Source organism: Brachyhypopomus gauderio, chromosome 9 (genome assembly GCF_052324685.1).
Source record: "Brachyhypopomus gauderio isolate BG-103 chromosome 9, BGAUD_0.2, whole genome shotgun sequence".
Taxonomy (NCBI): domain Eukaryota; kingdom Metazoa; phylum Chordata; class Actinopteri; order Gymnotiformes; family Hypopomidae; genus Brachyhypopomus; species Brachyhypopomus gauderio.
The window spans coordinates 16,139,759-16,167,476 of record NC_135219.1 but is presented as its reverse complement, the minus strand read 5'-3'; the positions used below and the strand labels follow the sequence as shown (position 1 = coordinate 16,167,476).

At 46.2% G+C, this 27,718-nt stretch overlaps 2 protein-coding genes across 2 annotated transcripts; one reads left to right on the top strand and one right to left on the bottom strand.

The window, feature by feature from the left end:
• The first annotated feature begins 30 nt into the window (after positions 1–30).
• ppp4r4 (protein phosphatase 4, regulatory subunit 4) lies at positions 31–24,391 on the top strand. Its single transcript, XM_077017606.1, has 25 exons — positions 31–1,143; positions 2,333–2,406; positions 5,748–5,850; positions 5,981–6,128; positions 6,415–6,488; positions 6,616–6,722; positions 7,348–7,455; positions 8,354–8,475; positions 9,168–9,290; positions 14,002–14,165; positions 15,854–15,973; positions 16,294–16,371; positions 18,035–18,118; positions 18,349–18,531; positions 18,651–18,756; positions 20,943–21,090; positions 21,204–21,348; positions 21,428–21,466; positions 21,573–21,644; positions 22,056–22,119; positions 22,307–22,387; positions 22,486–22,576; positions 23,037–23,098; positions 23,314–23,473; positions 23,783–24,391. Exons 1-25 carry the CDS (start codon positions 1,039–1,041, stop codon positions 23,826–23,828), a joined length of 2,607 nt encoding a protein of 868 aa, XP_076873721.1. The 5' UTR covers positions 31–1,038; the 3' UTR covers positions 23,829–24,391.
• Positions 24,145–27,718, bottom strand: serpina10a (serpin peptidase inhibitor, clade A (alpha-1 antiproteinase, antitrypsin), member 10a). Its single transcript, XM_077017607.1, has 5 exons — positions 27,569–27,718; positions 25,955–26,530; positions 25,540–25,813; positions 25,192–25,339; positions 24,145–24,967 (listed from the first exon to the last, which is right to left on the bottom strand). Exons 2-5 carry the CDS (start codon positions 26,517–26,519, stop codon positions 24,779–24,781), a joined length of 1,176 nt encoding a protein of 391 aa, XP_076873722.1. The 5' UTR covers positions 26,520–26,530; positions 27,569–27,718; the 3' UTR covers positions 24,145–24,778.

Here is a 27,718-nt window from a genome sequence, read left to right as displayed (position 1 = left end):
CATACGGAACCGCCGCGCCACGCGGTATCCATGGCAACCGCTTCAGTTGGCGCAGTGCGTTTGCGTGGTGCGAGGCTGAGTGGAGCGGCTCGTCCTGCCAGCGGTACCGGTGACGCCGGCCGGTCCTCGTTAGACAGCGAAGACGTTCGTGTCAGAAAATCGCGTCCACTGTCTGGATATTAGGTTCGGCGTGTAGACGGTTCGCCCGTGGTTCGACAGCGCAATGTTCACCTTCCTGGTTACTTAGCTGGATACCTGGCTAGGTTAGGTAACGCTAGCGTGCTAGCGAGAAAACCCACTTCTCTTAGCAGTTAGCTGCTTAGCTAGGGTAGCTAACGCTAGCGTGCTAGCGAGAAAACCCACTTCTCTTAGCAGTTAGCTGCTTAGCTAGGGTAGCTAACGCTAGCGTGCTAACTAGGGCAGCTAAATTACGCGTTGTAGTCGACTGGGATGTGGTGTGTTGTGTTTGCTCGTCGGTAGGTGAATGAACGACATAATTCTTTTTTGTCAGAAATGTAACGTAGCTCGGCAGCGGTGTTTCACTCGAACAGGTTCTTGTGAGGATAAACTTGTATCTCAGACCGGCTGTCGGTTCGTCTAGCGGTACTGGTGTGAGCGGAGGCGCTGCGCCCGCAGGTGCTCCGCGACGCCCGCTGTAGTCGCTCCAGGGTGTCTGACGGATGCGGCGACGGGGAGCCGCGCCGTGATGCAGCCCGCCATGTCCCTCACCAAGTTCGGCCTCAGTCATTCGCGGGAGTCCCGGCGAGGCGCTGCGGGGTTTGCCGAGACCGGCGCCCGTCCGTGTTTGTGACCGGGTACGACTAGACGCTCCTGAATCAGACTGAACACCTCCACCGCCCCATTAATTAGTTACAGCTATCTGGAGAAGTCTCCCGTAACCCGAAGGAGGGTTTTTCTCTCCTGTCGTGGGAGGCACAGCTCTTCCCACCAAACACACCGCCGTTCACAGTCACACCAAGATGACAGAGCTGTGATACCGCGCACACCATTTCCATTGAGAAGAAACGGGGAGGACAGATGTTCGTCGGCAAAATGACCCTGAGTCAGTCGGGTCTGTTCGGGCAGATAGATGACCTGCAGGACCTCGCCTTCATCGAGAGACCCATCCGCAGGAGCCTGAAGGTACCTTCTCCACTCTTTCACCCTTCGAGTCGTGAGTTTGTGGCGTTATCCGAGATATCTCTGGAGTTGTGTTGTTTATTTGACACCTACACATGTGCTGTTCGCGTTTTAACGGATTTTGTGTTAATCTAAAGGAAAATAAAACTAATCCTTAATTTACAACTTATAGCCTTCTGTGAATTATTAGCTATTGGTAAAAAAGTGGATATTCCCCCCCGGAGGGTTCAGTTTCATCACACTTCTGTGTAGTCTACGCCGATTTATGGTGGGTTGGTCGGTTTTAGAGACTCGTTTGAGACTGGAGAGTTGTCATCCTGAGGCTGGGTAGGTGAGGGGATGCTTGGGTCCACACAGGAGGCTGGACACGGCAGGGGCTCTTGGCTCGGTCGGGGTTGCCCCACACCGCTTTACCGGGGGGACCGCGGTCCGCTGGCCGCATCATGGCGGCATCATGGCGGCGCCTCCTCGCCGCTCCTCCACTGCGGTACCGTCTCACACTCACGGCGTTCCCAGCGTTTTCCATTTTACACGAACAACGCCGTGAGTCCGTTCGTCTGCTCGTGTGTGAGCGGGTTAAGAAACCTCCCAGCACCAGAACCGGTGTGAAGTTACCTCACACCCCCCCCGTGTAGCGGAGTGTTACCGCGTACCGCATGAATTTGGCGTACACGGGGGCGGGTGTTTTCTGTCCCTGTGTTTGTGTGGGGAGGTTCCGAAGAGACGCGTTGGGCTAATGAGAGAAGCCCTGCAGGAACAGACCCCCCCCACACACACACACGGTACCGGCCCACACACGGTACCGGCCCCCTCACTTCTCCTCCCACACACTCGTCGTGCTCCACACGCCTCGCCGCGAGCCCCCTCACACGCCCGCCTCAGGCGTTTTACACGGCAACACACCGTCTGCTTATTTCATATTCCTGTCAGCTGAGAATAATGTCGACGAAATAGCACGACACGTGTTTGTGTAGGTTATTTGATGCATATTTGTCCATTTCTGAAATCTTAAAATTTAATTTTCAGCTTTTTATAGAAAATAAAGTCAGTTTCGGCTGTTTAACTGCTGTTAGGGTTGTGATTTGGTTTATGAGTATGTATGATTTGGGGTGTGTGTGTGTGCGTGCGTGCGTGCGTATGTATGTACGTGCGTATGTGTGTGTGTGCGTGTGTGTGCTACGTGATTTTCCAGACTGCGGAGGAGATTGACAAGTTAACTGTAGATGAAGATCTGAATGACATAGAGCGGGCAGTCTACCTCCTAAGGTAAAGAGAATGGCAAACACAGCAAATGTTATCTCCAAAATATTTATATATGTCTCTAAAGATCATCAAACAATAAAAAAATCATTGTTTTTAATACCTGTTTGCTTGGTAGTTTCTTAGATCTGATAGTCTAATTCAGCTTCCTTCCACTTGATGCTTGTGCTTGCGTGGACGGTTAAAGCCAGCGAGAGCAAAGTTGGAATTAGGGTTCAGCTGAACATCATAGCCACAACCTCCTGCTCAGGAGGTCAGGGCCGGCTCTGTCATCGCCACTGTACACACAACCTATGAATAATGCAACTAGTAACTAGCCTTTCACTGATGTTTCTGGCAAGGCTAACTGTGCTAGTCCGTGGAGCCACTCTAAACCTGTCTTACTGACACTTAGATGCACAGGTACAACAGTGATGGCTAGCTATCTGATGGAGGATTTCAGTGTATTAACATTGTATACCGTGGCTCTGATTACTGGGGAGATTGTGGTATATTTTTTATCAGATTTCTTTAGAAACAGTACTACAGGAGCATCCTCTTGCATACTCACACATTTTTACTGTAGTTACATGTTAACAGGTTCAGTGTAAGAGGAGAAAAACTTTCAGCTCAGAGACTGTTATGTAGAAGGAAAGCACTTTTACTAGTGCAGCTAAACTGTCAGTTTGGGAAAAAACTGAAATTGTACTGAATTATAGTATGATAGCTGCTGCAACTGTCTCTAGACGTAGAATACAGCCATCAGGGTTCACAAACAGCAGTATAAATTTGTCCAGCCCTCAGTGACACACATGTCAGGAAGGAGTTCTAAAGTTTAATAAGGAAGACATCTACTTACTTAAAGAAAACTACGATGTGGCGCAGAATAATTGGTTAAGAATAAAATAATTTGCATGTTGGTATTGTTCTTATTGGGAAAGGAGGTACATGAGAGGTTCATCGACACACAGGCTGTGGGGGCAGGCTATGTGGTGTGTGCATGTGCAAGAGAATTGAACTTCCAGTTGAGGGTCAGACACACATAATAGAATGATGAGAATGTTCAAAATAAGAGTCACAAACATTAAAGCATGACGAAAATGTTCAAAATAAGAGTCACAAACAGTAAAGAATGATGAGAAGGTTCAAAATAAGAGTCACAAACATTAAAAAAACATTAAACAAACATTAAAACATTTTTGAAAACCAAAAAAAAAAAACACATATTCTGTTTTGGTTATTGGTTCACAGTTTTTATTTGTTGTTGTTTTTACTCAAAAGCAGTAGGCTTATGTTTACACAGGCTTCTCATACCCACTGTTTGAGGGTGTCAGTCTTGGTCTCTGTGCCCCTCTTTAACCTACAAAACCCACGTAATGCTGCTGCTGTGAGCTAATTAAGTGGCAGAGACATTCCATACCTCGGTTCCCTTGGGCAGCAAACTAGTTCGAGAACAATTTAATTATCCCTGTTGGCTGCCACTTGGTGCTTAAAAGCAGGGTGGTAGCAAATTTATGCGATGGCAGCAAGGAGAGTGCTTGATAAGGGAGTGGTCAGAGAAACATACCGAGTGGAGGAGGGAGTCCCTCATTAGGATCACAGCTACATGAATGTGATTCTCCTTCAGGGAAACTAGGAAATGGATCACCCTTCGACTGTTGAAGAGGTTTGTGTTGATGCACCTAAAATATATTATTGTGCATTTTATTCATATTGGTTATATATTTATTTTATGTAGAAAATAAACAAAAGAAAGCCATAGCTTATATAGAAATATTTTGTTAATTTTATAATAAAACTTAAGAAACTTAAGAATTTGTTATATTGCATATCCAGAATACTTACTTCTGTGGAAAGGGTAAGGGCCTGATATCCTTCGAGGTAGACAAAAACGGCCCGATTACCGATTACTCAACTTGATTTCTGTAGTCACGCTTGAGGGAGCTCAGCAAGTGAAAGTATAATGGTATGCACCTTTCTTGCCACAGTGCAAGTCCTTCTCTGTTCAGGCCGTACAGCCTAAGCAAAAGGTTTAGCCTCGTAAGGCCTAACAAAGCAGGCGTTGTGTTTCTCTGAAACCCAAGCCTGCTCCGTGTACATCATTCACCCTTCAGACCTAATTACAAATGCCAGTGTGGCTCTTTTAGCGTCCTGCCTGCCCTCCAGGTGAGGGCCTAGCCCAAACATTCACGGCCAGATCAAAGTGTGCAACTCGGGCCACTGGATTGTGTTACCAGAACCCTCATCACCTGGTCTTTTAGTTGATTAAGTTGTTCCTCTACTTGTAGATACCGGCTCTTTGCCAATGTGCTGAACATTATTGTGCAGGTTCAGGGGGCGCGTCGACCATGACCACAGTACCATGGCCTTGGCAGGCAGGACTTTTTCTTACTTAATAAGTAATCCACTGCCAACAAAGGCCACTGGAGGACAACCCACTTCTGAAAACGTAATGGATACCTGTTTATGGTTCATTATTTGGAGCAGCAGTCCACAAGGGACTGACAGACAAGGATCTTTTCTGGCGAAGGAAGGACGTCTATGGTGTTTTAAGATGTTCAAGTTCAAGTAGTTTTATTGTCAATTCTGCATATGTACAGGACATACAGAGAATCGAAATTACGTTACTCTCCTTCCCAAGTTTCAGCACAAAACAACACGAAAGTTAAAAAAACAACAAAAAAAAACAAAACTCCCAAAACAGGCACATCACTCATCTGAACGTAGTCAATACATATTTAATAATAATAATAATAAAACATAAGATTGTTCTGATTGTTGCAATTGCTTAGATTAATAAAGGATAGATATGAAAGGGAAACTTTCAAAATAATGCACCTGAAATCAATGATTTTATTTTTCAATGCTTCATAGAGGCAAACCGCAGGAATAATTCAGTAGCACTGGATGCAGGGGAGGTAATTCACTTAGCTGGCAATCAAATGTCCTCTCTCCCCATGAGTCCACTAAAAGCACATCATCTGAGGGTCGGTACAGAGGGCTGAAACTGAAAAACACAGACTGAGTCTGAAAGTGTGCATGTTTTATCAAGCTGAATTTAAAGGCTGCTGCCTGAAAAAGAATATAAATATACTTTAAAATACATCACAAGCATATCTTAATGTCTTTATGCAACTTTATTAAGAACAGCAATCATGTTTTTACGAAGGTGCTATTTCTAGACGTTGTTTGATGGCCATGATTAGGCTGTTAAACTGTTGAAAGCGATGCTCTGGAGTAGCTACTGTAAACCAGGGCGCAGAAGATGCCTTGTTTGTATTTCTCATGGACTTTGAGGTTGAGAGAGATGTGAAAACTGAATGTGCTGACTGCTGAGCTTCGGTGCTGTTGATCTGTCTCCTCGCCAGCTCCGGTCAGGATGTGCAGCGAGCCAGCGTCATCGTCAACCTGCCAAACCTGGTGCGCCAGAACCCAGCAGAGACCTTCCGCAGGGTGGTGCCAAAAGTCAGGGTGGGCCAAATTCTGCTCCGCCTCCCTCCCCTCAGACCAGGCCGAAAACCCCCACCACCACCACCACCACCACCACGCTGTGCGCGCTAATCGATCACGCAGAGCTTTCCCCTCTTTCGCCGTCCTGCAGGAGGTGTTGCACGTGGCAGGGGTGGACATGCAGCTCGCCGCGGCCGGTTCATTCTTGACCGTCCTCCAAGACGACATCGTCCTCATCCAGACGCACACCCACTCCATCCTGCAGATAGTCCTTCTCAACCTAGACCACAGGGATGCAGGTCGGCACCTTTCGGGCGAAGCTACACCTCTGCCATTAGCCAAAGGCCCGTTTATAATCGGCGATGGAGAAAGTTCTCTTCAAACAGGAAAGGCTGGACGTTTAGAGGACATTTTAATTTTATGGATTTCAAACGCTTTCTGTCTCACATTTAGTGCTTATTTGGACGTCATCCATCATGTCTTTCACACGTTTGCATCTGCTAGCAATGCATGCACCGCCGTTTAACTGAAAGCAAAGCTGTATTTGCCACTCTCACCTGCTTTCTATTGTTGTTTTTCTCATAGTGGTCAGCAGTGCTTGGCTAGAGACTCTGTTATCAGCTATTGACGCTCTACCAAAAGAAACTATCAGACAAGAGGTAAAACAGCCTTCTCCGAGCTGCCCGTTGCTGTTTACCTATGTACTGGTCTGTGGTCTATGGAACAGGGCTGGGACAAAGCAGGTTAATCTCCTCTTCTTCTCCTGTGACCCGATTGTGTTTGCAGATCCTGAGCCCACTGGTATCAAAAGCTCAGCTATCTCAGTCTGTAGCAGCCCGTCTGGCCAGCTGTCGCATCCTGGGGAAGGCGGCTGCCAAGTTTGAGTCATCAGTGTGAGTTTGTCAAAGTTTCTGTTTTCTCTGCCTATTAGGAAAATACGCTGGCATATTTCCACCACTCTGACATGTCATATCTAGGACCCTCTTCATATTCCACACATTCAGTAAGTACTGGTATGCAGTATAGATGGAAATAGCTGCATTATTTTCTTGCAGTGAAATCACTATCCTGCAGTGAACTATAATTGTATTATTAAAACTAAGAATAATTTAATGGTGATGATTTGAAGTGGCGTGCAGAATCGACTACAACGCATGTTTCAGACCGTGTTGAAGAAAATAGAAGCATATTCTCATGCTCGCATGAAAGGTCACTTGAAAATATTTACTAGCACTATATTTACTAGCACAAATGTCGGTTTTACCAACTTACCAATATACATACATACGTACATACATACATATGTAGTGTGTGTGTGTGTGTGTGTGTGTGTGTGTGTGTGTGTGTGTGTGTGTGTGTGTGTGTGAGAGAGAGAGACAAAACACACACACATTAGCTCAGGCTGGAGACAAATGCTGCTTATCTAGGCATTAAGGTAATGGTCCCCTCACATTAGATGTGCTGTGATGTGTGGTGTCCTGCTGGCCATGACGATGTCGTGCACTGTGCCCCCCCCAGAGTGAAGAAGGAGCTGCTGCCTGTGGTCAGGTCGTTGTGTCAGGACGTGGAGTACGAGGTGCGCTCCTGCATGTGCCGTCAGCTGGAGACCATCGCCAGGGCAATTGGGTAAAAGAGAAAACGAGGAACAGCCGGGTCTTCGTTAAGGCTGAACGGCCTCGTGGCCAGCGCAGGAACTCACACAGACCCTCCACCCACTGCCCCGCCCACTGCCCCACCCCCTGCCCCACCCACTGCCCCACCCCCCTACTCTCCACCCCCCAAATTGCCAGAACAAATCAGTAACAGGGAGAGTTACACTAGACGTATGTTCGTTATCTGACTGATTTTGAAAGACTCTTATTGTGATGTATTTGAGGAGATGCTGTGGTTTGTATATACGAGTATGTTTTTTTTTGTTTGGGTTTTTTTTTTGTCTTATTATTATTCTGTTTTAACAAGTGAAGTCAACAAGCCATAGGCATTATTGGTCAGCTTCAGAGCCTGGACATGCTTGTTATATAAAAGTATTCAGGTCACAAGAGCTGTTTCATTAGTTTGAAGCCTAGTCTGTATTCAGAGATACCATTGCTTTAATGCTACTGTAAAATAGTTGTAAAATTGTGACCAGTTTTATGAATAAATTGGTTTAGAAGAAACGAAAGTCAAATGGAAATGACGAGGCGAGGATGAGCTGTACTTGGGGTTCACTCCGAGTGTGAAAAAACGGGAGGTAGACTGACGTCATGCTCACGAGGCACTGTATGTCATACTATGAGACATACTCCTACATACTCCTTTGTGTCCCACTAGGCCAGAATGACCCCTGTCTGCCAGCGTACTAAAACTAGCACATCCCACCTCTGTTTCAACGGGAGGACGCATGTTAAGAACTCTGATGGTCTTCTTCTCCGCATGGGTGACCATACAGGACGCCGACTGCCTGTGTGGCTACGCCAGCGTGGTCCAACGGTGCGAGATGTTTTCCAGTGTGATGTTTGTCTTCTCCTTCGTTCTTCTGCACCAGTATGGACCATACAAAGGCGGTGGTGCTACCAGAGCTGGTAGAGCTGGCCCGAGATGAGGGTGGAGCCGTGAGGCTGGCAGCCTTCGACACCATCATCAACCTCCTAGAGATGTTTGACAGTGGTGAGCTCAGTATGGCGTACAACAGAAAACAAACGTTTACACTGTTTTTAGAGTATATTCAACAATTCTCTGGACGTGTGTGTTTATACTTCGTTCCATTCACAAGGCTGGTCTTACAGACCTCTTTTTTCTATTTTGGTGAGAATGTGTTCTTACAGTCACTTTCTGCAGCTAGGAACATGCAATGACAGTAGAGGAGCTCTTAAGAGAAGAACCTTTCATAATAATAAACTTTAATAAACTTTGTATTTTACTTTGACACCATACCCAACTGTTGACTGTTCTTGCTCACCATTAAGGTTCAAATTTCCTCGACACTGGTGTTAAGCGGCCTTCAGACCCCCAAAACACATTCCAACACACTGGTCAAGTGGGCAGGTACAATCTCCATTATTGTACCTGCTCTCCATAACTCATGTGCCACATGCATAATCCCACATTGAATTGTGACTTAGTTTAGCTGTTACTATCCTCTCGAATTTTTTACCCTTCCGGAAAATTATTTAGATGTTCGCATCCGCCATCCCTGCCGTAGCCGAGCCGGCCGCCCCTGCCGGCCTGTCCACCCGTGTGTGGTGCCTCGTCTTCTGGACATCTGGGCCCCCTGAGACACCAGGCGCCAGTCTGTGCGCTGACTGGAGAGCCAGTCCACGCACCAGTCTCACGCTGCCCTCCTCTCACTCCCCCCACAGACGACAGGACACGTGTTATATTTCCCCTGGTGAAGACATTCTGCGAGAAGTGTTTCAAGGCAGACGAAGCCATGCTGGCTTCCCTGTCCTACCAGTACGGCAAGCTGTGTCACGGTCTCTCAGGTGAGCGCAGAAGTCACACACACCTGAGCTCAATGCCCACAATGTACGCGAATTTCAGTTGGAAAAGGCATAGTGATTTTAAACATTAATCATGTTTCTCAACAATTGTTAATCTCATCAATTGTTGAACTAGCAATGTAGTTAAAAAACAGGCGAATTATAGAGTAACATTTTTTTTTTTAAGTTTTAAATGTTAAGCAGTGAAGATTACCATTCTGCACAATCTCTAGCTTTGGTGAGGTTTGTCAACCTTCTCTTTGCTCAAACGTTTCTTTGCCAATAATGCAAATCATAATCAGTTCAATCAGATGTAGAGTGTTATAATTATATTCAGCTTTCTTCCACAACTACAGGGGGCTTTATGTAATAATTATGTCAACTAAACTTCCAATTAATGCGAGAATGACAGATGATCAGAAATGGATGCCCTATATTTTCCTACTACTACTACTAATAATAATAATACATTGTAATAATACTCCATGTTACAGTAATAATACTGTTCCGATCATGTTAAGTGTAGGTGGTTAATGAGAGGTGTCTAAGTTAAATTGTTTTGGGGGTTTTGGTTTTTGAGGGATACAGATTTTTCTGGTGACATGATCTAGCGTTCTGCTTTTCAAATGACTAGTTCTGATGATATTTTTTGTTTTCCAGTTCATAGTTATCTTTCCAATGATTATTGCTACATAAAGTGTGGTAATATTGTCAACAGGTAGCTTGGTGATGTCTGTGTCTCTACATAGACACAGTGATGAGGACGAGGGGATGTAAGTAGTTAACCAGGTTTAGAAGCTCTTGCCAGAAACATTTGATTGGCGTGCAGTGCCGAATGGCATGGATATACCTATCCACAGTGTTTGGTGTGCGTTGTGTACAAATATCCATGGTGCTGAATCTTATGTATAAAAATAGATTCTGTTCATTCTGTGAATGGTTTTACTGTATATTGTATGAGTTGGTATAAGTAATGTGGGAACAGTTCTTATATTCTTGGATACAGATCCAGGATGCAGGTATTTGGAGGTATTGACCTGTTGTCTAGTTGGTAAGGTTGTAGTTTGGTTTTACTTTAATGTTACTCTATATATTTTAGGTAATGCCTTCTTTGTAGAAGAAATATTGGTCAAGTTTAACACTGATGATGATATGTGTAATGTATTTACTTTATAGACTAATATTATTTTTTTAAATGCTATAGATTTGGTATTATTATGGTATTATTGTGTCATTTTAGACGTGTGATGCCTTTAAGACCAAAGTGGGTTTTTTTTTTCGTTTAAGAGTGTGTCAGAGTTGTTCCAAATCAGGGTGTAGTGAGTTGGTGAGACTGAGCGGTTTGTGATCATGTGAAATTTCCACCAAGCTGTCTGTGATTGTTAGAATTTCTAAAGTGTTTTTGAGTGTTCGACTGATAAATGGTAAGTCTGAAATTCCGATATCTTTGCTTAGTGCCTGTTGTAAATCTGTCTGTGAATTATGTACCTGATTCATCCATCTTAATATGAATTGCAATTGATTAGTAAGAAAATACCAAGAAGCACACTACCGTGTTAGTGTATTCAGACCTATTGGAAGGCTAGTAGATTTACACCAGTTGACCGAGTAATCTAAGATTCTGGAAGAGGTCTGGATGCTTCATTAATCAGCTCTGTTATTGAGATTGATGGGAGTTTTTCCAGAAAATGTCATCTAGATGTGGATGAGTGGATATCCCTCTCCTGTGCCTTTGTGTAAGAGGATGTGTCGTGAGCCTGGTGGTGCCAAGCACTGTGGTGGTGCATTTACAGCAAAGTATTTTTTTGCTGATATGTAGTGTATTATGTTAATGGTTCTAGGTGAGTTAGTGGATGTGTTTCTGCTTTTGATCAAAACCTTTGATCTGGATGGGTTAGGTATGGTATTAGTGTTTCTACCCTTTTAGCTAGTCTTATGATTTTTGTATTTATTTATTTTTCGTATATTAATGAGTGCTAGTGGTCAGTAGCCAGATGGTAGTGTGGGGTCTTTAATGTTATTCAGGTGTAGAGAGATGGGAGAAGTATTCATATTTATAAGCTCTTATTTTGTTTGATATCTTCTGTTAGTCTGGTGACGAGTGGTGCTAGTATAGACCACACGTGTTTGTAAAACTCAGGAAAGCCATCTGGGGCTTTATTAGTCGTCCTGTGGTTCAGGCCATTGTGTAGTTCTTCTGAAGGTGTGTCTGCTTCCAGTGGCTGGGTTAGATTTTGGTAGAGTAATATTATTATTATTTTTTAAAGCATTTATTTCTAGTACAGATCTGATTATATTTCTTTGAGTACAGTTGTGATATATATAGTCTGTCAAAGAGAATCCTAAATTACTTATTTCACTTGATGAGATTTGCCAATATTTTTCCAATTGTTTTCAAGGTTTTCGTGTATAATTGTAATTTGCGTTTCTTGTTTATCAGTTCGGTTCTTCACTTGAGTGTTTAAGCCACCAACAATAGCCAAGACTGAAACCATCCATAAACAGTTTTACTGGTTTTGTTGACTTTCCATTGTGTGCAGTGCTTGTATTTGTTGTTTTGTCAACACATGGGTCTGTTATTCTATTGAAATTGCCAGTTATAATTGATGAGTCAGAAAAATCGGAGAGTTGTGTAAAGAAATGGATTTGCAGTTGGTGTGTTGTTGCTAATGATGATATTTATTATAATGTGCCGTCCTTCAGAGTCTGCAAAAGTGGAATTATCTTTAATTCAGATTTTTTTAAATGTATTTGGAAGGGTCCATCTCTTTGTTTAGGATTAGAATGGGCTGAGAATGTGTGAACGAACTGTGAACGAACTGTGAACGAACTGTGAATGAATGTTCCTTGGACTGGGTGTCTGGTGCACTATGACAGTGTTGGTCTGATTATGTTTCCTGTAGAAGGCAGTTATCAGCTTTAAGTTTGTTGAGATGATTTGTGGCTTTAAAAAAATCTTCAGAGCTAATATCTTGGATGTTCCAGATTACAAATTTCAGTGTTAACATGTTGAATGTTGAACCGCAGTATGCACATTGGTGTAATGTATGGTTCTGTTTACTGGCCTGTATAGACTCACCAGCCACTTTATTAGGTACACCTGTCCAACTGCTCATTAACGCAGATGTCGAATCAGCCAATCACATGGTAGCAACTTATTTAGGCATGTAGATCATGTAGAATGTAGAACTGAGCAGCAGAATTGGGAAGAAAGGTGATTTAAGTGATTTTGAACGTGGCATGGTTCTTGGTACAACTGAGACATACAGAAGAGCATCTCTGAATGCACATCACGTTAAACCTTGAGGTGGATGGGCTACAGCAGCAGAAAACCACACAGGGTGCCACACCTGTCAGATAAGAACAGGAAACTGAGGTTACAGTTCACACGGGCTCACCAAAATTGGACAATAGAAGATTGTAAAAACGTTGCCTGGTCTTATGAGTCTCCATTTCTGCTGTGACATTCAGATGGTAGGGTCAGAATTTGGCATCAACAAGATGAAAGCATGGATCCATCCTGTCTTGTATTAACGGTTCAGGATGCTGCTGGTGCAATGGTGTGGGGGGATATTTTCCTGGCACACATTGGGCCCATTAGTACCAGTTGAGCATCGTGTCAAAGCCACAGCCTACCTGAGTGTTGTTGCTGACCATGTCCATCCCTTTATGACCACAGTGTACCCATCTTCTGATAGCTACTTCCAGTAGGATAACGCGCCATGTCATAAAGCACAAATCATCTCAGACTGGTTTCTTGAACACGACAATGAGTTCACTGTACTCGAATGGCCTCCACAGTCACCAGATCTCAATCCAATAGACCTTTGGGATGTGGTGGAACGAGAGATTCACATCATGGATGTGCAGATGACAAATCTGCAGCAACTGTGTGATGTTATCATATCAATATGGACCAGACTCTCTGAGGAATGTTTCCAGTACCTTGTTGAATCTGTGCCACGAAGGATTAAGGCAGTTCAGAAGGCAAAAGAGGTTCCAACCCGGGACTAGCAAGGTGTACCTAATAAAGTGGCCGGTGAGTGTATATTGAGATGCTTACTTATTAGTGTTGTCTGTGAACATGAAATGAAACTGGGACATGACACAAGTACAGAAACAAACGTGAAAGGAAGAATGTCAGTGCTTTGGCATTCATGCTATAGTAGCAGCTTGCTTAGTTATGTTCAGTGTATGTAGTGACTATTATGTTATTATGTAGTTAGATATGTGCACCTCTGGGCATGAGATTTGACTGTTTTACGGATCATCTATTATATTGAGATGTGTATGGGTGGATGAGTGGACAGATGTTGGATAATCTCTCCTGTCTTTGAGAGCACTTGTGCTAGAGTAGTCAGACCCTCCTCACCCACGTGGGCTAGATTAGTCAGACCCTCCTCACTTACGTGTGCTAGAGTGGTCAGAACCTCCTCACCCACGTGGGCTAGAGTGGTCAGACCCTCCTCACCCACGTGGGCTAGAGTAGTCAGACACTCCTCACCCACGTGGGCTAGAGTAGTCAGACACTCCTCACCCACGTGGGCTAGAGTGGTCAGACACTCCTTACCTACGTGTGCTAGAGTAGTCAGACACTCCTCACCCACGTGTGCTAGAGTGGTCAGACCCTCCTCACCCACGTGTGCTAGAGTGATCAGACCCTCCTCACCCAAGTGCTCCTCCCTGCTGATACGAGCTTCTTGGTCCCGTGCAGCGTCTTTCACAGACGAGCAGCACCTCTGGTTCCTGGAGTTCTACAAGAAGTTGTGCTGTCTGGGTCTGCAGCATGAGAACGGGAGCTGTGAGAGCCAGCCCTACCCACTGGAGCTGGAGACCAAGTACGCCCTGGTGCGCACCAACTGCGCCTACAACTTCCCCGTGAGTGACGGAGCCCGCCGTACCCGCCTCCACCCACCTCTACCCACCTCCACCCGTCTCCACCCACCTCTACCCTCCTCCACCCACCTCTACCCTCCTCCACCCACCTCAACCCGCCTCCACCCACCTCTACCTCCACCACCTCTACCCGTTTCCACCCATCTCCACCCACCTCTACCCGCCTCTACCCGACTCCACCCACCTCTACCCGCCTCCACCACCTCTACCCACCTCCACCCGCCTCCACCCACCTCTACCCACCTCCACCCGTCTCCACCCACCTCTACCCTCCTCCACCCACCTCAACCCGCCTCCACCCACCTCTACCTCCACCACCTCTACCCGTTTCCACCCGTCTCCACCCACCTCTACCCGCCTCCACCACCTCTACCCACCTCTACCTGCCTCCACCACCTCTACCCGCCTCCACCCACCTCTACCCACCTCCACCCGTCTCCACCCACCTCTACCCTCCTCCACCCACCTCAACCCGCCTCCACCCACCTCTACCTCCACCACCTCTACCCGTTTCCACCCGTCTCCACCCACCTCTACCCGCCTCCACCACCTCTACCCACCTCTACCTGCCTCCACCACCTCTACCCGCCTCCACCACCTCTACCCACCTCCACCCGCCTCCACCACCTCTACCCGCCTCCACCCACCTCTACCCGCCTCGACCCATCTCCACCCACCTCCACCCACCTCTACCCGCCTCGACCCATCTCCACCCACCTCTACCCGTCTCTACCCGTCTCCACCCACCTCCACCTTCCTCAACCCGTCGGCCCCCCCCAGCACTCAGGTCTTAAACGCTCAGATGTCAGAAATAGAATTAACAGCCAGAGACTATGGGCCACAGTCGCCTCTGTAAGTACAAAACATACCAGGAGGGAAGAGATGAGAACCCAATAAACTCCTAAAAAGGTTACGCTCATTTTTAGAATCTTTTCAGCACTTTTGAGTCCGACTCTGATCCGCTGAACGTCTTCACGGTGCACTCGGGGATCAGTGCGATGTTGTGCGAAAGTCTGGAGAGGGAGTGCCGAGGTCTCCCGTGACGGCTCTTTGATCTGGGAGCTTGTTGGTGAAAATGGAACCTGTAACTGCGCCATCTGCCTCTGCCAGAGCTCTCGTCCGCTTTCTGCGCCTGATATAAATAGAGCCCGGCCACTCTGCATATGTTAGAGCTTCCTGGGAGTGCTTTACGCAGAACGCAGCTGAAAGTTGGGCTTAATGATGGCTGTCCGTGAAGTTAAAGTAGTTTCAGACAGTTTCATAACTGTTGATTATGAGAGCTAAGAAATACTTTGATTATTTTTAGATGCATAAAAGTACTGAGGTATTCATGTCTCTGTCAGACTGTGTATTGCTGTAAATATAAATTGTACAATGCTGGATTGTCAAGTACGTATTTTAAGTATTTGTTAAGCACTCATCAATATGACTGCAATGGTGTTATGACTTACAGCCCCATGTTTTGCCAGACCTTCAGAGACAAATTAAATTGTTTACAGACAAAAACAAAAAGCTTTCTTAAGTAGTTTTATGTTTTAAAGGTGCAGTTCTCTTTTCGTGACTTATGTCCCTTTCACTTGTCCCTGAAGCCAAATCAACCTGTTTCATGTCAGCGATGCATGTCTGAGTTCAGGTTCTGTCTTCTCATTCATCCCTCACACTTCCTACAGGCCATGATGTTATTTGCTGACCCGAACCACTTCCTGTCCGAACTGTACCGGACCTTCTCGAGCCTGTGTCACGACCCTGAAATCTCAGTGCGCCGGACGTCAGCTGAAGGCTTCCACGAGGTACAGGGAACCATCCCCTCTGTGTTGGCCTCACACCTGTACGAGGAGTGTGGGTCTCGCACGCGTTTGATAGGCCGGGCAATTCTAGAGTCACACGAATTAGGAGGAAGAACCGAGATTGGTTGCAGCGCTGACACAGCGAGTTCAGTATTAATCGAGTCGAAACAATCATTACCTCATATTTCCTTGGGGTCTTCTGTTTCTTAAGATGCTGGTGTTATTACGTTTGTGTAGACAGTGGTCATTTTGGGGGCACTGGGGTCGTTGTCCTGAGGTGGATACTGCACACTGCATACCTTTACTGCATTCTTGTGTTTCAGGTGGTTAAACTACTGGGTCCGAATGTGCATTATGTGCACAAAGAACTCATCATCTTACTGCAGGATGATTCATTAGAGGTGGGACCTGTATGTGAGTGACTGTGTGAGAGTGTGTTAATGTTATATGAGTGTTTGTGTGTGTGTGTGTGTGTGTGTGTGTGTGTGTGTGTGTGTGTGTGTGTGCGCGCGCGCGCGTCCACGTGTTTTAGTGTGTCTATGCGTCCATCTCTGGAGAAGACGCACGTTTCTGCCGTGTCCGTGTGGGTGGATGTGTGTCTGATCGAGTGTCTGTCGCTGTGGTGTGGCGTTCATTGCTCTCTTTCCTTTGGCATGGGCTTGTGTGACATTCGGTGACACTTCCCCTACTGAGTACTCGGGACGGTGTCTCCTCACAGCGTAGAAGACAGCTGACTCCTCTCTTCCACAGAGAGGACTGCCCGGAAATAGATTTTGCTGTATAGGTTTGAGGGAGCAGGTTAACTTTCTTCCTTATTTGTTCTTAGGGTATGGATTTCCTTGCCTGGTCAGTCATTGCCTAAGTTAGCTGAATACTTGTATGTGTGTGTGTGCGTCTGTGTTTGCGTCTGTATGTGTGTGTGTGTGTGTGTGTGTCTGTTCACATGAAGGTTGTAGGCCACTGTGCTTGTGTGGGATGAGTGAACACACACTTCTTCTCTGTAGGTGACGTTATGAGCTTGCTATTGTTTGTTCCGTCCCGATCCCTCGAGAGATGTTAGTCACACAGCGTGTTAGCATTCAGCTCTGTGCCATGCATGCAGGGCTTACTGACACTACATTTGTTCAGGTGAGGTTTGTAGGCGCCCATGGAAGTTAAAAACCTTTTTTTAACCTTCATTTACATCATTTGCCTATGAAATGCAGTGTAAAACATCAATGTTTATTCATTCAGTATGATGATACTGGGTTTTTGAAAATAAAGGGAGGCTTTTCTGCAGAGCAGTAATGTGGGAATGAAGGTGTTTTCTTTATAATACATTTTGAAGATGTCACATATCAACAACATAGCTTTGTTCTTCAGACTCTGTCAGGATAGACTCCACCACTCATCCATCATTGAACATCACCGTGCAGACTGTTGTATGGCCACTAATGCACGTCCAATAGTAAAGAGTGAAAATCTGGTCGACCAATGAGAGAGCCCCACGGCTGGTAATTAAGTGATTCATGCACGTCTAACAATTGAGAGAATTAATTACAGTTAGCGGTGATTAGTTTCTTTCCATTAGTTCTGTTTACATAATCGCATGGTATGTGGCAGAGAGACCTATTTTTCAAGCTGTGTGACCACATGTTGTTCTCACAGATCACTCAGCGGAAGCTGTTGGATTTGATTAATGCTCTTGCAGTAAAGATGGGCTCGGTTAGAGCTGCTCTGGTACTAATTAAGCATGCTGTGCTGGGGTGAAGCCGTGTGGGATGATGCCTAAATAACCTCAGCTCAGAGGCCACAGCCGTGTTTTCACTTCAAAGTTTATTGAGGGATACGCGGGGCTCCCTGATCCAGCCGGCTAGGTGATGCTGCTCCGCTTCTGCTGTTACAGCGTTACAACGTTACGTGGACTCTGCTGTTACAGAGTTACAGCGTTACGTGGACCTCTGACTTAAAATCACAGATCCTGCTCGTGAGATGTTATTTAAGGTGTAGTCCTGTTTGATAGCTGAGTTGTTCTGGTGTCTCGGTGAAGGTTGATCTTGAGTGACTGTCGGTGGTTTTTGACAGGTTCTTGATGCCCTGCTCAATCATCTCCAGGACACTTTGGAGCTGGTTACCTCCAGGGGAGAAGGTGCAGGGCCTGAGAGCAAGGTACTAGTGTGTGTGTGTGCGTGTGTGTGCGTGTGTGTGCGTGTGTGTGTGTGCGTGTGTGTGCGTGTGTGTGTGTGTGTGTGTGTGTGTGTGTCAGGTAGGAAGGAGGCAGCTGATAGTAGCTCCCTCTGCTGGCCATAGATTGGTTTTACAATCTTCTTTGCCTAGTTTCCAATGAGACTAAAAGCTCTCAAAAATGGCAGAGATGGCATGTTGCCTTCGTCCTGCAGCAGGTGGGTGTGCCCGAGCTGGTGCCCGCCCTGGTGGGGGCGGAGCAGAAGGCGGCGTCCTCTCTACGCTGGCGCGTCCACGAGAAGCTCCTGCAACGCTACGGCTGCCTGCCGCGGGTCATCACGGGAGACCAGATATACTTCCGCTTCCTCCAAAGGATGTTTGGGATCATTACCACAAATGTGAGGCGCGTGCACCCTACACACACACGCACACACACGCACACACACACACACACACACACATACACACACGTATGCCGAATGCGCATATCTAAACCCGGCATGTTTTGTCTTTCTAGAACGTTCTACCGGTCCAGAGGGAAGCTGCCCGGACATTGTGCGTGTTCTTGCGTTACAATCGCAAGCAGGAGCAGCGACAGGAGATTATCAGCAAGATCACGCAGGGTGAGTGAGACCCAGATCACAAGATCACGCAGGGTGAGTGAGACCCAGATCACAAGATCACGCAGGGTGAGTGAGACACAGATCACAAGATCACGCAGGGTGAGTGAGACCCAGATCACAAGATCACGCAGGGTGAGTGAGACCCAGATCACGAGATCACGCAGGGTGAGTGTGACCCAGATCACAAGATCACGCAGGGTGAGTGAGACCCAGATCACAAGATCACGCAGGGTGAGTGAGACCCAGATCACAAGATCACGCAGGGTGAGTGAGACCAAGGGGAGTGAGACCCAGATCACAAGATCACACAGGGTGAGTGAGACCCAGATCACGAGATCACGCAGGGTGAGTGAGACCCAGATCACGAGATCACCCAGGGTGAGTGAGACCCAGATCACGAGATCACGCAGGGTGAGTGAGACCCAGATCACGAGATCACGCAGGGTGAGTGAGACCCAGATCACGAGATCACGCATGGTGAGTGAGACCCAGATCACAAGATCACGCAGGGTGAGTGAGACCCAGATCACGAGATCACGCAGGGTGAGTGAGACCCAGATCACGAGATCACGCAGGGTGAGTGAGACCCAGATCACGAGATCACCCAGGGTGAGTGAGACCCAGATCACGAGATCACGCAGGGTGAGTGAGACCCAGATCACGAGATCACGCAGGGTGAGTGAGACCCAGATCACGAGATCACGCATGGTGAGTGAGACCCAGATCACAAGATCACGCAGGGTGAGTGAGACCCAGATCACGAGATCACGCAGGGTGAGTGAGACCCAGATCACAAGATCACGCAGGGTGAGTGAGACCCAGATCACGAGATCATGCAGGGTGAGTGAGACCCAGATCACGAGATCATGCAGGGTGAGTGAGACCCAGATCACAAGATCACACAGGGTGAGTGAGACCCAGATCACGAGATCACGCAGTGTGAGTGAGACCCAGATCACGAGATCACGCAGGGTGAGTGAGACCCAGATCACAAGATCATGCAGGGTGAGTGAGACCCAGATCACAAGATCACGCAGGGTGAGTGAGACCCAGATCACAAGATCACACAGGGTGAGTGAGACACAGATCACAAGATCACACAGGGTGAGTGAGACACAGATCACAAGATCACACAGGGTGAGTGAGACCCAGATCACAAGATCACGCAGGGTGAGTGAGACCCAGATCACAAGATCACGCAGGGTGAGTGAGACCCAGATCACGAGATCACGCAGGGTGAGTGAGACCCAGATCACAAGATCACGCAGGGTGAGTGAGACCCAGATCACAAGATCATGCAGGGTGAGTGAGACCCAGATCACAAGATCACGCAGGGTGAGTGAGACCCTGATCACAAGATCACGCAGGGTGAGTGAGACCAAGGGGAGTGAGACCCACATCACAAGATCACGCAGGGTGAGTGAGACCCAGATCACAAGATCATGCAGGGTGAGTGAGACACAGATCACAAGATCACGCAGGGTGAGTGAGACCCAGATCACAAGATCATGCAGGGTGAGTGAGACCCAGATCACAAGATCACACAGGGTGAGTGAGACCCTGATCACAAGATCACGCAGGGTGAGTGAGACCCTGATCACAAGATCACGCAGGGTGAGTGAGACCCTGATCACAAGATCACGCAGGGTGAGTGAGACCCAGATCACAAGATCACGCAGGGTGAGTGAGACCCAGATCACGAGATCATGCAGGGTGAGTGAGACCCAGATCACACAGGGTGAGTGAGACCCAGATCACAAGATCACACAGGGTGAGTGAGACCCAGATCACAAGATCACACAGGGTGAGTGAGACCCAGATCACAAGATCACACAGGGTGAGTGAGACCCAGATCACAAGATCACGCATGGTGAGTGTGACCAAGGGGAGTGAGACCCACATCACAAGATCACGCAGGGTGAGTGAGACCCAGATCACAAGATCACGCAGGGTGAGTGAGACCCAGATCACAAGATCACGCAGGGTGAGTGACACACAGAGTTCACACCAGCAACTACCAGTCCTGACATGCAGAAAGCACCATGCATGTTCCGTGCCTAACGTGTCGTGTTGGAGAACTGCAAGTTTGATTTTATTCACTGAAATTTGTCCAAATAAAGAAAACATCCTATCCTCATATTTGCAGTAATTCTCAAGACTACCATTTCTTTTCTCTCCTTTTTAAGAACTTGCTCAAGGTAGAAGCTACTGGAACAGGCTGCGGTTTCTTGACCTGTGTGAGATTGCTATAGACCTCTTCTCCAAATCCTACTTCTGCAAGCACTTCCTCATTCAGGCACTGGAGCTCGTCAGTGACCCCGTGGCCAACGTCAGGTGACTGCCACACCCCCCGCCCTCTCCACTCACGCCCAATGACCCACAACTTCTGCTCGCTGTGCTTGTGTAACGGCTCACGTGCGCCACGTTCCCCACGTGACTCCGGGCAGGTATAAGCTGTGTCAGATGCTGCCCAGGCTGAGGTCCACCATCAGGCTGCCGGCGGACAAGCACCTGCTGCAGCAGCTGGAGTTCTGTGTCAGGAAGCTGTTGTGTCGCGAGAAAGACAAAGACGTGGTGGCCACCGTCCGCAAGGTGAGGGATCACGTCCTCCGACGGAAACGTGGTAGAAAGAATCCGTTTATAAAACAAATCTCCTTTTTTCCTCCCTCAGACAGTCTTGGAGTTGGACAAAATGGACATCACCGAACCGGTATAAATTGTGTTTACACTGTGTTTTCTGCTTACAGCTAATTTTTTTGAGTGTCTTATGTGAATTGATGAGGTTTGAGATCTCTGAGCACTTTTCCTTTACGCAGTATCATAAAAGGCATGAAAGAGACTTGCTGGACCAAAAGAAAGAGAAAGAGGAAAACTTACTACTTGAAATGGTGAGAGATCAAACCACACCAGTCAGTACAGGCCGGTCAGTCGCTCTCAGTCACTGCTGAGCATTACAGGGGGATAAAGAGACTGAATTTAGTTGTTCAATTATCCTTCAATTATCACTTTGAAGGATAAACATGGCGCAAAGCTTGGAGTTTTGACGTTCGGTATTTGTTCACGACGTTAATAAGACGTCATCACATACAAAGGCCCTTTGTTGTCTTTTTGTAATATTCTCAGAGAGTTCCTGAGCTTGATTTCATGCACAGCATGGGACTGTTTCAATCAAAACCCAAGACAGTTTTTTTTTTTTTATACCCATATGTTTCTTTCCAAAATCAGTTGAGCTCACTTCTGAAGTCACATTATAATCAGCATGGTCACATGACCGCTCTAATGTTGTTTTTTAATCCTAGGAGCTGTTGGAGCGGCAGCAGAGCGAGGCTAAACTGGCCGGGGAGAAGCATGCGGATAAAAAGCGTAAGACTCCTCTAGACAGCCCCGCCCCTCCGTCTCAGTGTTGCACAGTTTACTGCCTCTACTCTGACCAAAGGGAGACAGTGAACTGGCCACCGCCGGGACCCTTGGGGAGCAGATCACGAGTTCATGAGCTGTAGAGTTTTTTTTTTCTGCAATTGATGGAAGTACGGGCCTGTTTTTTTTGCAGGAAGAGACAGCAAAACGAGCCTTTCTGGTAGCAAGGGCATGTCTGGCTCTACGTCCGGAGCCACGCTGTCCACGTCTGCCGGTTAGTTGTGCACGGGCGGCTCCTTGTTTGAGACATTGGAGGCGGTGTGGAGGTCTGAGGGGGAGTTGTGAGTGTTTTGACGCCCCCGCTGCTTGCAGGTAAGGAGATGCGGAGAGCCAAACTGGCACGCAGTCGCTCCCTCAGCAGTCACCCCAGCACCCCCAAAATGAGCAACTCCGACAAAACCCTGTGAGTATGGAGTCACGTTTAGAAACGGGTTTAATAACGCCCTCCCGTCCTCGATAGCGTTTAATATGAAGTGATATAGAGTGTAGTGATAATGTAGTGATGAATTTAAAGAGTTTTACTCGTTAAATTCATGAAAGAGATAACAGTTTAGTTAAAAGAGAAATTATATGATAGGCAATGGCAAGAGCAAACTTGGGTGTTTCGTCCTGGCAGTAACAGTTGGTTTACCTGTTGGAGGTTCACCATCACGACATATGTACCTCCATATTTACTCATCTCATTTCTCCAGCAGCCATCTCAGATTTGTGTATCGAACCTACGTGGGCTTGCTGGGCAGTCTCAAGTGTTTTGATGAACCACTGTGCTGAATTAGGACTTTGTTTTAGGATTGAATTAGGATTGAACAGTATCACAGTGCTGGCTTAAGTTCCACTTTAAACATACAATGTGTGTTCTTCAGAAAAGTCAAAGAGTCGGGAAGTTGTCCGGGATCAGGGAAGAGCTCCATAATACCACTTAATGGTAACTATGGATTCTTTCTTCATTTATAGCTTCTACATACGATATTGAAATGTGTTTATATCTGAAAGCCTTTCATGTGAGAAAGCCTTTAATCTGTTTATTAAGAATAAGGCATAAACAACTGGATCTCCTGTAAAAAGCTCATGCGGTCATGCGGGTGCTGCTAAAACTCTTGATTTGTGTCGTTTTCCTGCGCGTGTGAATGGCGCGTTTAGACGACGCCCTGCGACCACACCACTTCAACGTGGCCTCCTCGTCCTCCTCCTCGTCCTCCTCTTCGTCCTCCAATCCCTCCTCCTCCTCGGTGCCCGTCCTTATCCGCAGCAACACGAGCAGCAACGGCAGCAAAGACACACAGTCCAGGAAACTCACCATGTACGTCCGACCGCCACAACCACGCGTGTTCGGGCCTCAGAATAACTATTAATAATATTTGTTTCTTTCATTTCAGTTATTATTATTAATGGCTCATCTGGTCAAATCACAGGCAACAGATCTACTAGGTGTTTCTAATAAAATGGTTGGCAAGAGTATTTTGTTATTAGAAAATGATATGCACAATGGTTCAATGACCGAGGGGGGGGGGGGGGGGGGGGGGGGGGGGTTCACTAATATGAAGCACAGGAAGATTGCACTGGATAGACGACTTGTCTAAAAACATTCCTCGTTTACTCTCTCCGATAGACAAAGGAAATCCAATTCCTTCGGCATGCAGTCTGGGAGAGAGTGACGGTCACTCAGTTCGGAGGACTTTGGTGGGCTTGCCCTTTGCGCAGGAAGACCCTTGCCTCGGCGCGGGACCTAGAGAAGGAGCCGGAAGCTGTGGGCACGCACCCTGGAGATGCGTCCTCCAGCCGACACCGCAGACAGCCCTCCTTCCTCCTCTGTAGCAGAACAGCTGAGCTCCCATGGAGGAGGAAAGGGGCTCTGGGGTTCTCCTTACATCAACGAAAGCAAACACTGATCCATCTCTGCCTTATTCTCGCACCATTTGTCAAAAAAGAACTAAAGAAAAGTAACCAGAGTAAAGCAAGCAGAGTGATGTATTTAATTTATTGGTTGATTTATTTTGTTGGTTTGTTTCTTGTATTATAGCATGCTTTGCAAAATCTTTTCGTTTTATATTTTCCAACCAGCTATGAAAAAAGATGCAGTATGTATTTTTATGAGCGCCACCTTTGAGAATGCTGGGACCCTGTCCCTTCAATGAGTTTGTGCCTGGTGCATCTCAGCACCTGAACGATTCATGCCAACTCTTCAGAACCCAATCAATAAAGCCCATGTTGAACATGTTGAATGTGTCCATTTTTGAAGATATTTTGTATAAATATTAGCAAAGCTTTGAATAGCTGGTATTGGGGCAAGTGCGATACAATTGAACCAGCTCCATAAACATTAATGCCAAGTGAATTAAAGTTATTAAACCAATTATCATCACAACAACCATACTGTTTAATAAACAGATAACTGTTTAAATATCATAGGACTAGAGGAATTATTTAATAGTTAAAATTAAATTTCAAAAGATTTTGTTCAGTGCATTTAAATTATTCTAGCACTAATACTAATATATATTTAGAAAACACAAAGCCACTCATATAAAATGGCAAGTTGTAGCCATTTTACGACAAATTAAATGACAAAACACAAACAGTACTGTTTTAGTTTCTCAAAATGGGTCTACTTCCTGGTGGGGTCCACGACCCGGCCCATGTGCAGTAGGGCTTTCGTGTCCTCATGATAGATGAGGAAGAGGAAGGGCCGGTTGAAAATAAGTCTCGGAGGAAGAGGGTCAACAAACATATTGTTGAAGGGCTGGGCGTCTGAGCCCCCTTTCTCATCCACGGCTACCAAGACCTTCTGCACTGCCTGAAGACCAGGAGAACATTTGTCAGAGCATGCTGTTACTGCAGGAACCATAATACATTTACACCACACCATACTGACTTAGCTCAATAGGACAAAACAAAGTATGGATGCAGTATAGAAATAAGAGCTGATGTTCTCAGTAATACAGCCACTCAATACCAGGGCATTGCTCCGTCTTCTGCTGCACCCTGTCAATAATGATTGAATAATATAATAATTAATACCTCAGAGACTTTCAGGTTTGGCGTGTCGCTAATGCCGGACAGATCTGCACTGCTCTCAAAGATGGTGCTAACGCCCAGACTGTTCAGGCTCTGCTTCAGAGAGAAAGACTTCTCCACAGAGAACCGGGGCAACTGAATCTCTAACTTCCTGTGGAGAGGTTTTTTGTATTTGACATTAGCATACATTGCTAAATTATTTAAAACTAATGTATTACAGGGTAAGTAAAGGTTCAGTGTCCCTGCTAGCCAGTTAGCAGTCCTGTACTCATTAATTACATAGTTATTAGCAAGTTGTATTCTAGAAAACAATGTCTTATCTAGTTGTTATCTGGACTAGCGCAGACTTACGTTTTCTTTAGCTTAGCGACCCATCTGAGGAAAACTTCCCCTGTCAAAGCCTCGTCAATAAAAGTGTAATCGACCTCTTCATCGGGCAGAAGAACTAGCATGGCGGTGTTGTCGGTGCAGGGTAGCTTCAGGATCCCCACTTTCAGCTCTGGGTCATAGGCCAGGTAGTGCTTACCTGAGTGGATCATCATGGGTGCCATGACAATGTGGTACTTATCAACATAGAACCGATCTTCCTGGGTGAAGTTGACATTGAACGGAAACTTCCACTGTCCTGATAAAGAAAACATAATCAGAGCTCCACAGGCTGTGAATGATTTTCTTTTAGCTGTACATGAGTAGTTTGTTTAGTGAGTTTTACAGTTAAGCTTTGAATTTTAGGTTTTATAAAATCCTGAGGTCTTGTTTCTCCCACCTGTGAAGTATGCAGCAGTGACAAGCATGAGCAAACTCTGAGGATCCACGGTGTTCACCACCTCCGTGATCTTCCTCCCTGTGACACCCATCACATATTCATTGATGTCCCGTTTGGCTGCCTGGGCCTTGGTGAAATCCACAGCACGCACATCCGCACCGTAAGACCCCTTCACCTGGCCGCTGAAGCCGGAGTCAGCCTGCGCTTGCTGGCTGGTGAAGAGGCCGGTGGCCAGGACCTGAGCCACCACCTCCCACAGCTGGTGGAGTAGCGTGGAGATGCGGTCTGGCTCTCCGTCGCGCTCCATGGGGGCCAGGCCGAGGGCTTCCAGCAGCTGTCTGCGTGTGTCCCCCCGGGCTCCCTCCGCCAGGGAGGCCAGACCCAGGGTTGCTGACAAAGGGGAGACGGCCACGTTGTCGTCGCTGCCGCTGGCAATTTTGCGGTACAGCCCAGTGGCGAAGTCCAAGTTGTGGCCAGCCAACTCCTGGAGGTCGGTGGTTTGAGACTCGTCCTGAATACTGGCAACCAGGAGGGCGGCACTAATGAGGATGGAAAACACATCCATCTCTACGACTCCTGTGGTCAGAAAAAAGTAAAAAATAACAGAATATGTTGTTAGTATACAGTGAGTTTGGGGTATCATTTGATTCATCCATATGATTAATACAATTAAAAAAAAGTTCCCTACTCATAGTGTCACCTGAATTACCAAATACTGGTGGACAGAGCCATAATATTGGTGTCACTTTCCAAATTATTTTGAACCTTATTTTAGTATAAACTAATTAAAGGCAAACTTCTGCTTTACTGCTATTATTTATTGTTATAACATCCTCTCTAGTCATATTAGGCCTTAAAGACCATTGCTGCAGATTCAACATACACTGGTAGATAGGCCTCACTGCTCTGATAGAGTGTATTTGTCTCCTTGAGAGCAGTGAGTGCTGTTCTTTATCCCAGCTAGGATAACCTTTACTTCAACCACTGGGGGAAAATAAATAAATGATTAGATGCCAATAGCAGAAAGTAATTCGAAACCGTGTTACAGAAACTAGGTATAAAACCGATTATCTGTGCTAAAAGACCTAGACTGCAAAAACCTAAACGCAGGATTGACCGACAGATCTTCAACATTGTCCAGAAAAACAGATACCTCAGTATTTACAAAACCAAAGGTCAAACGTTGACAAAATGCGTGAGCTTTGTGCCTGATATTTAATGGTCCCCCAAACATGTGCTGTATAAATAATAATAAGCTAACAAATAAATAAACAACAACAACAAACATTCTTACTTTAAACGCGTTAGTCTAATTGCGCAAAGCTCGTTTTTCTACGCAGATATGTCTTGAAATGCATGCTGTGTGTTTACATGATGTATCCTGTTATTAACATCATTATTGGGGAGGACGTCAGGTGTAGTGCATGTTCATCGCGTATAACAGTATATTGCAGAATGTGCGACATTAATCCGTCATTTACACTCCATGATTTTAAATACTGATGTAATTACCACAGGCCTGGCGAGAATCATCCGTGACATGGAGATGTCTTACTTACGCTTCATTACAAGACCTTTCATGCGCAATAAGAAAACAATTCAGATGCTACTTACAGTTTATCTCTACGACAGGATAATCGAATTCCAGTGTATATTGATTTAATTACGAGGAAACATCAGACTGGAAATGACTACAATACTAAAGAGAGGAATTCTGCCGTTCTGGCGTTTCACGTCAATAATAAACCACGCTACGCAAATAGC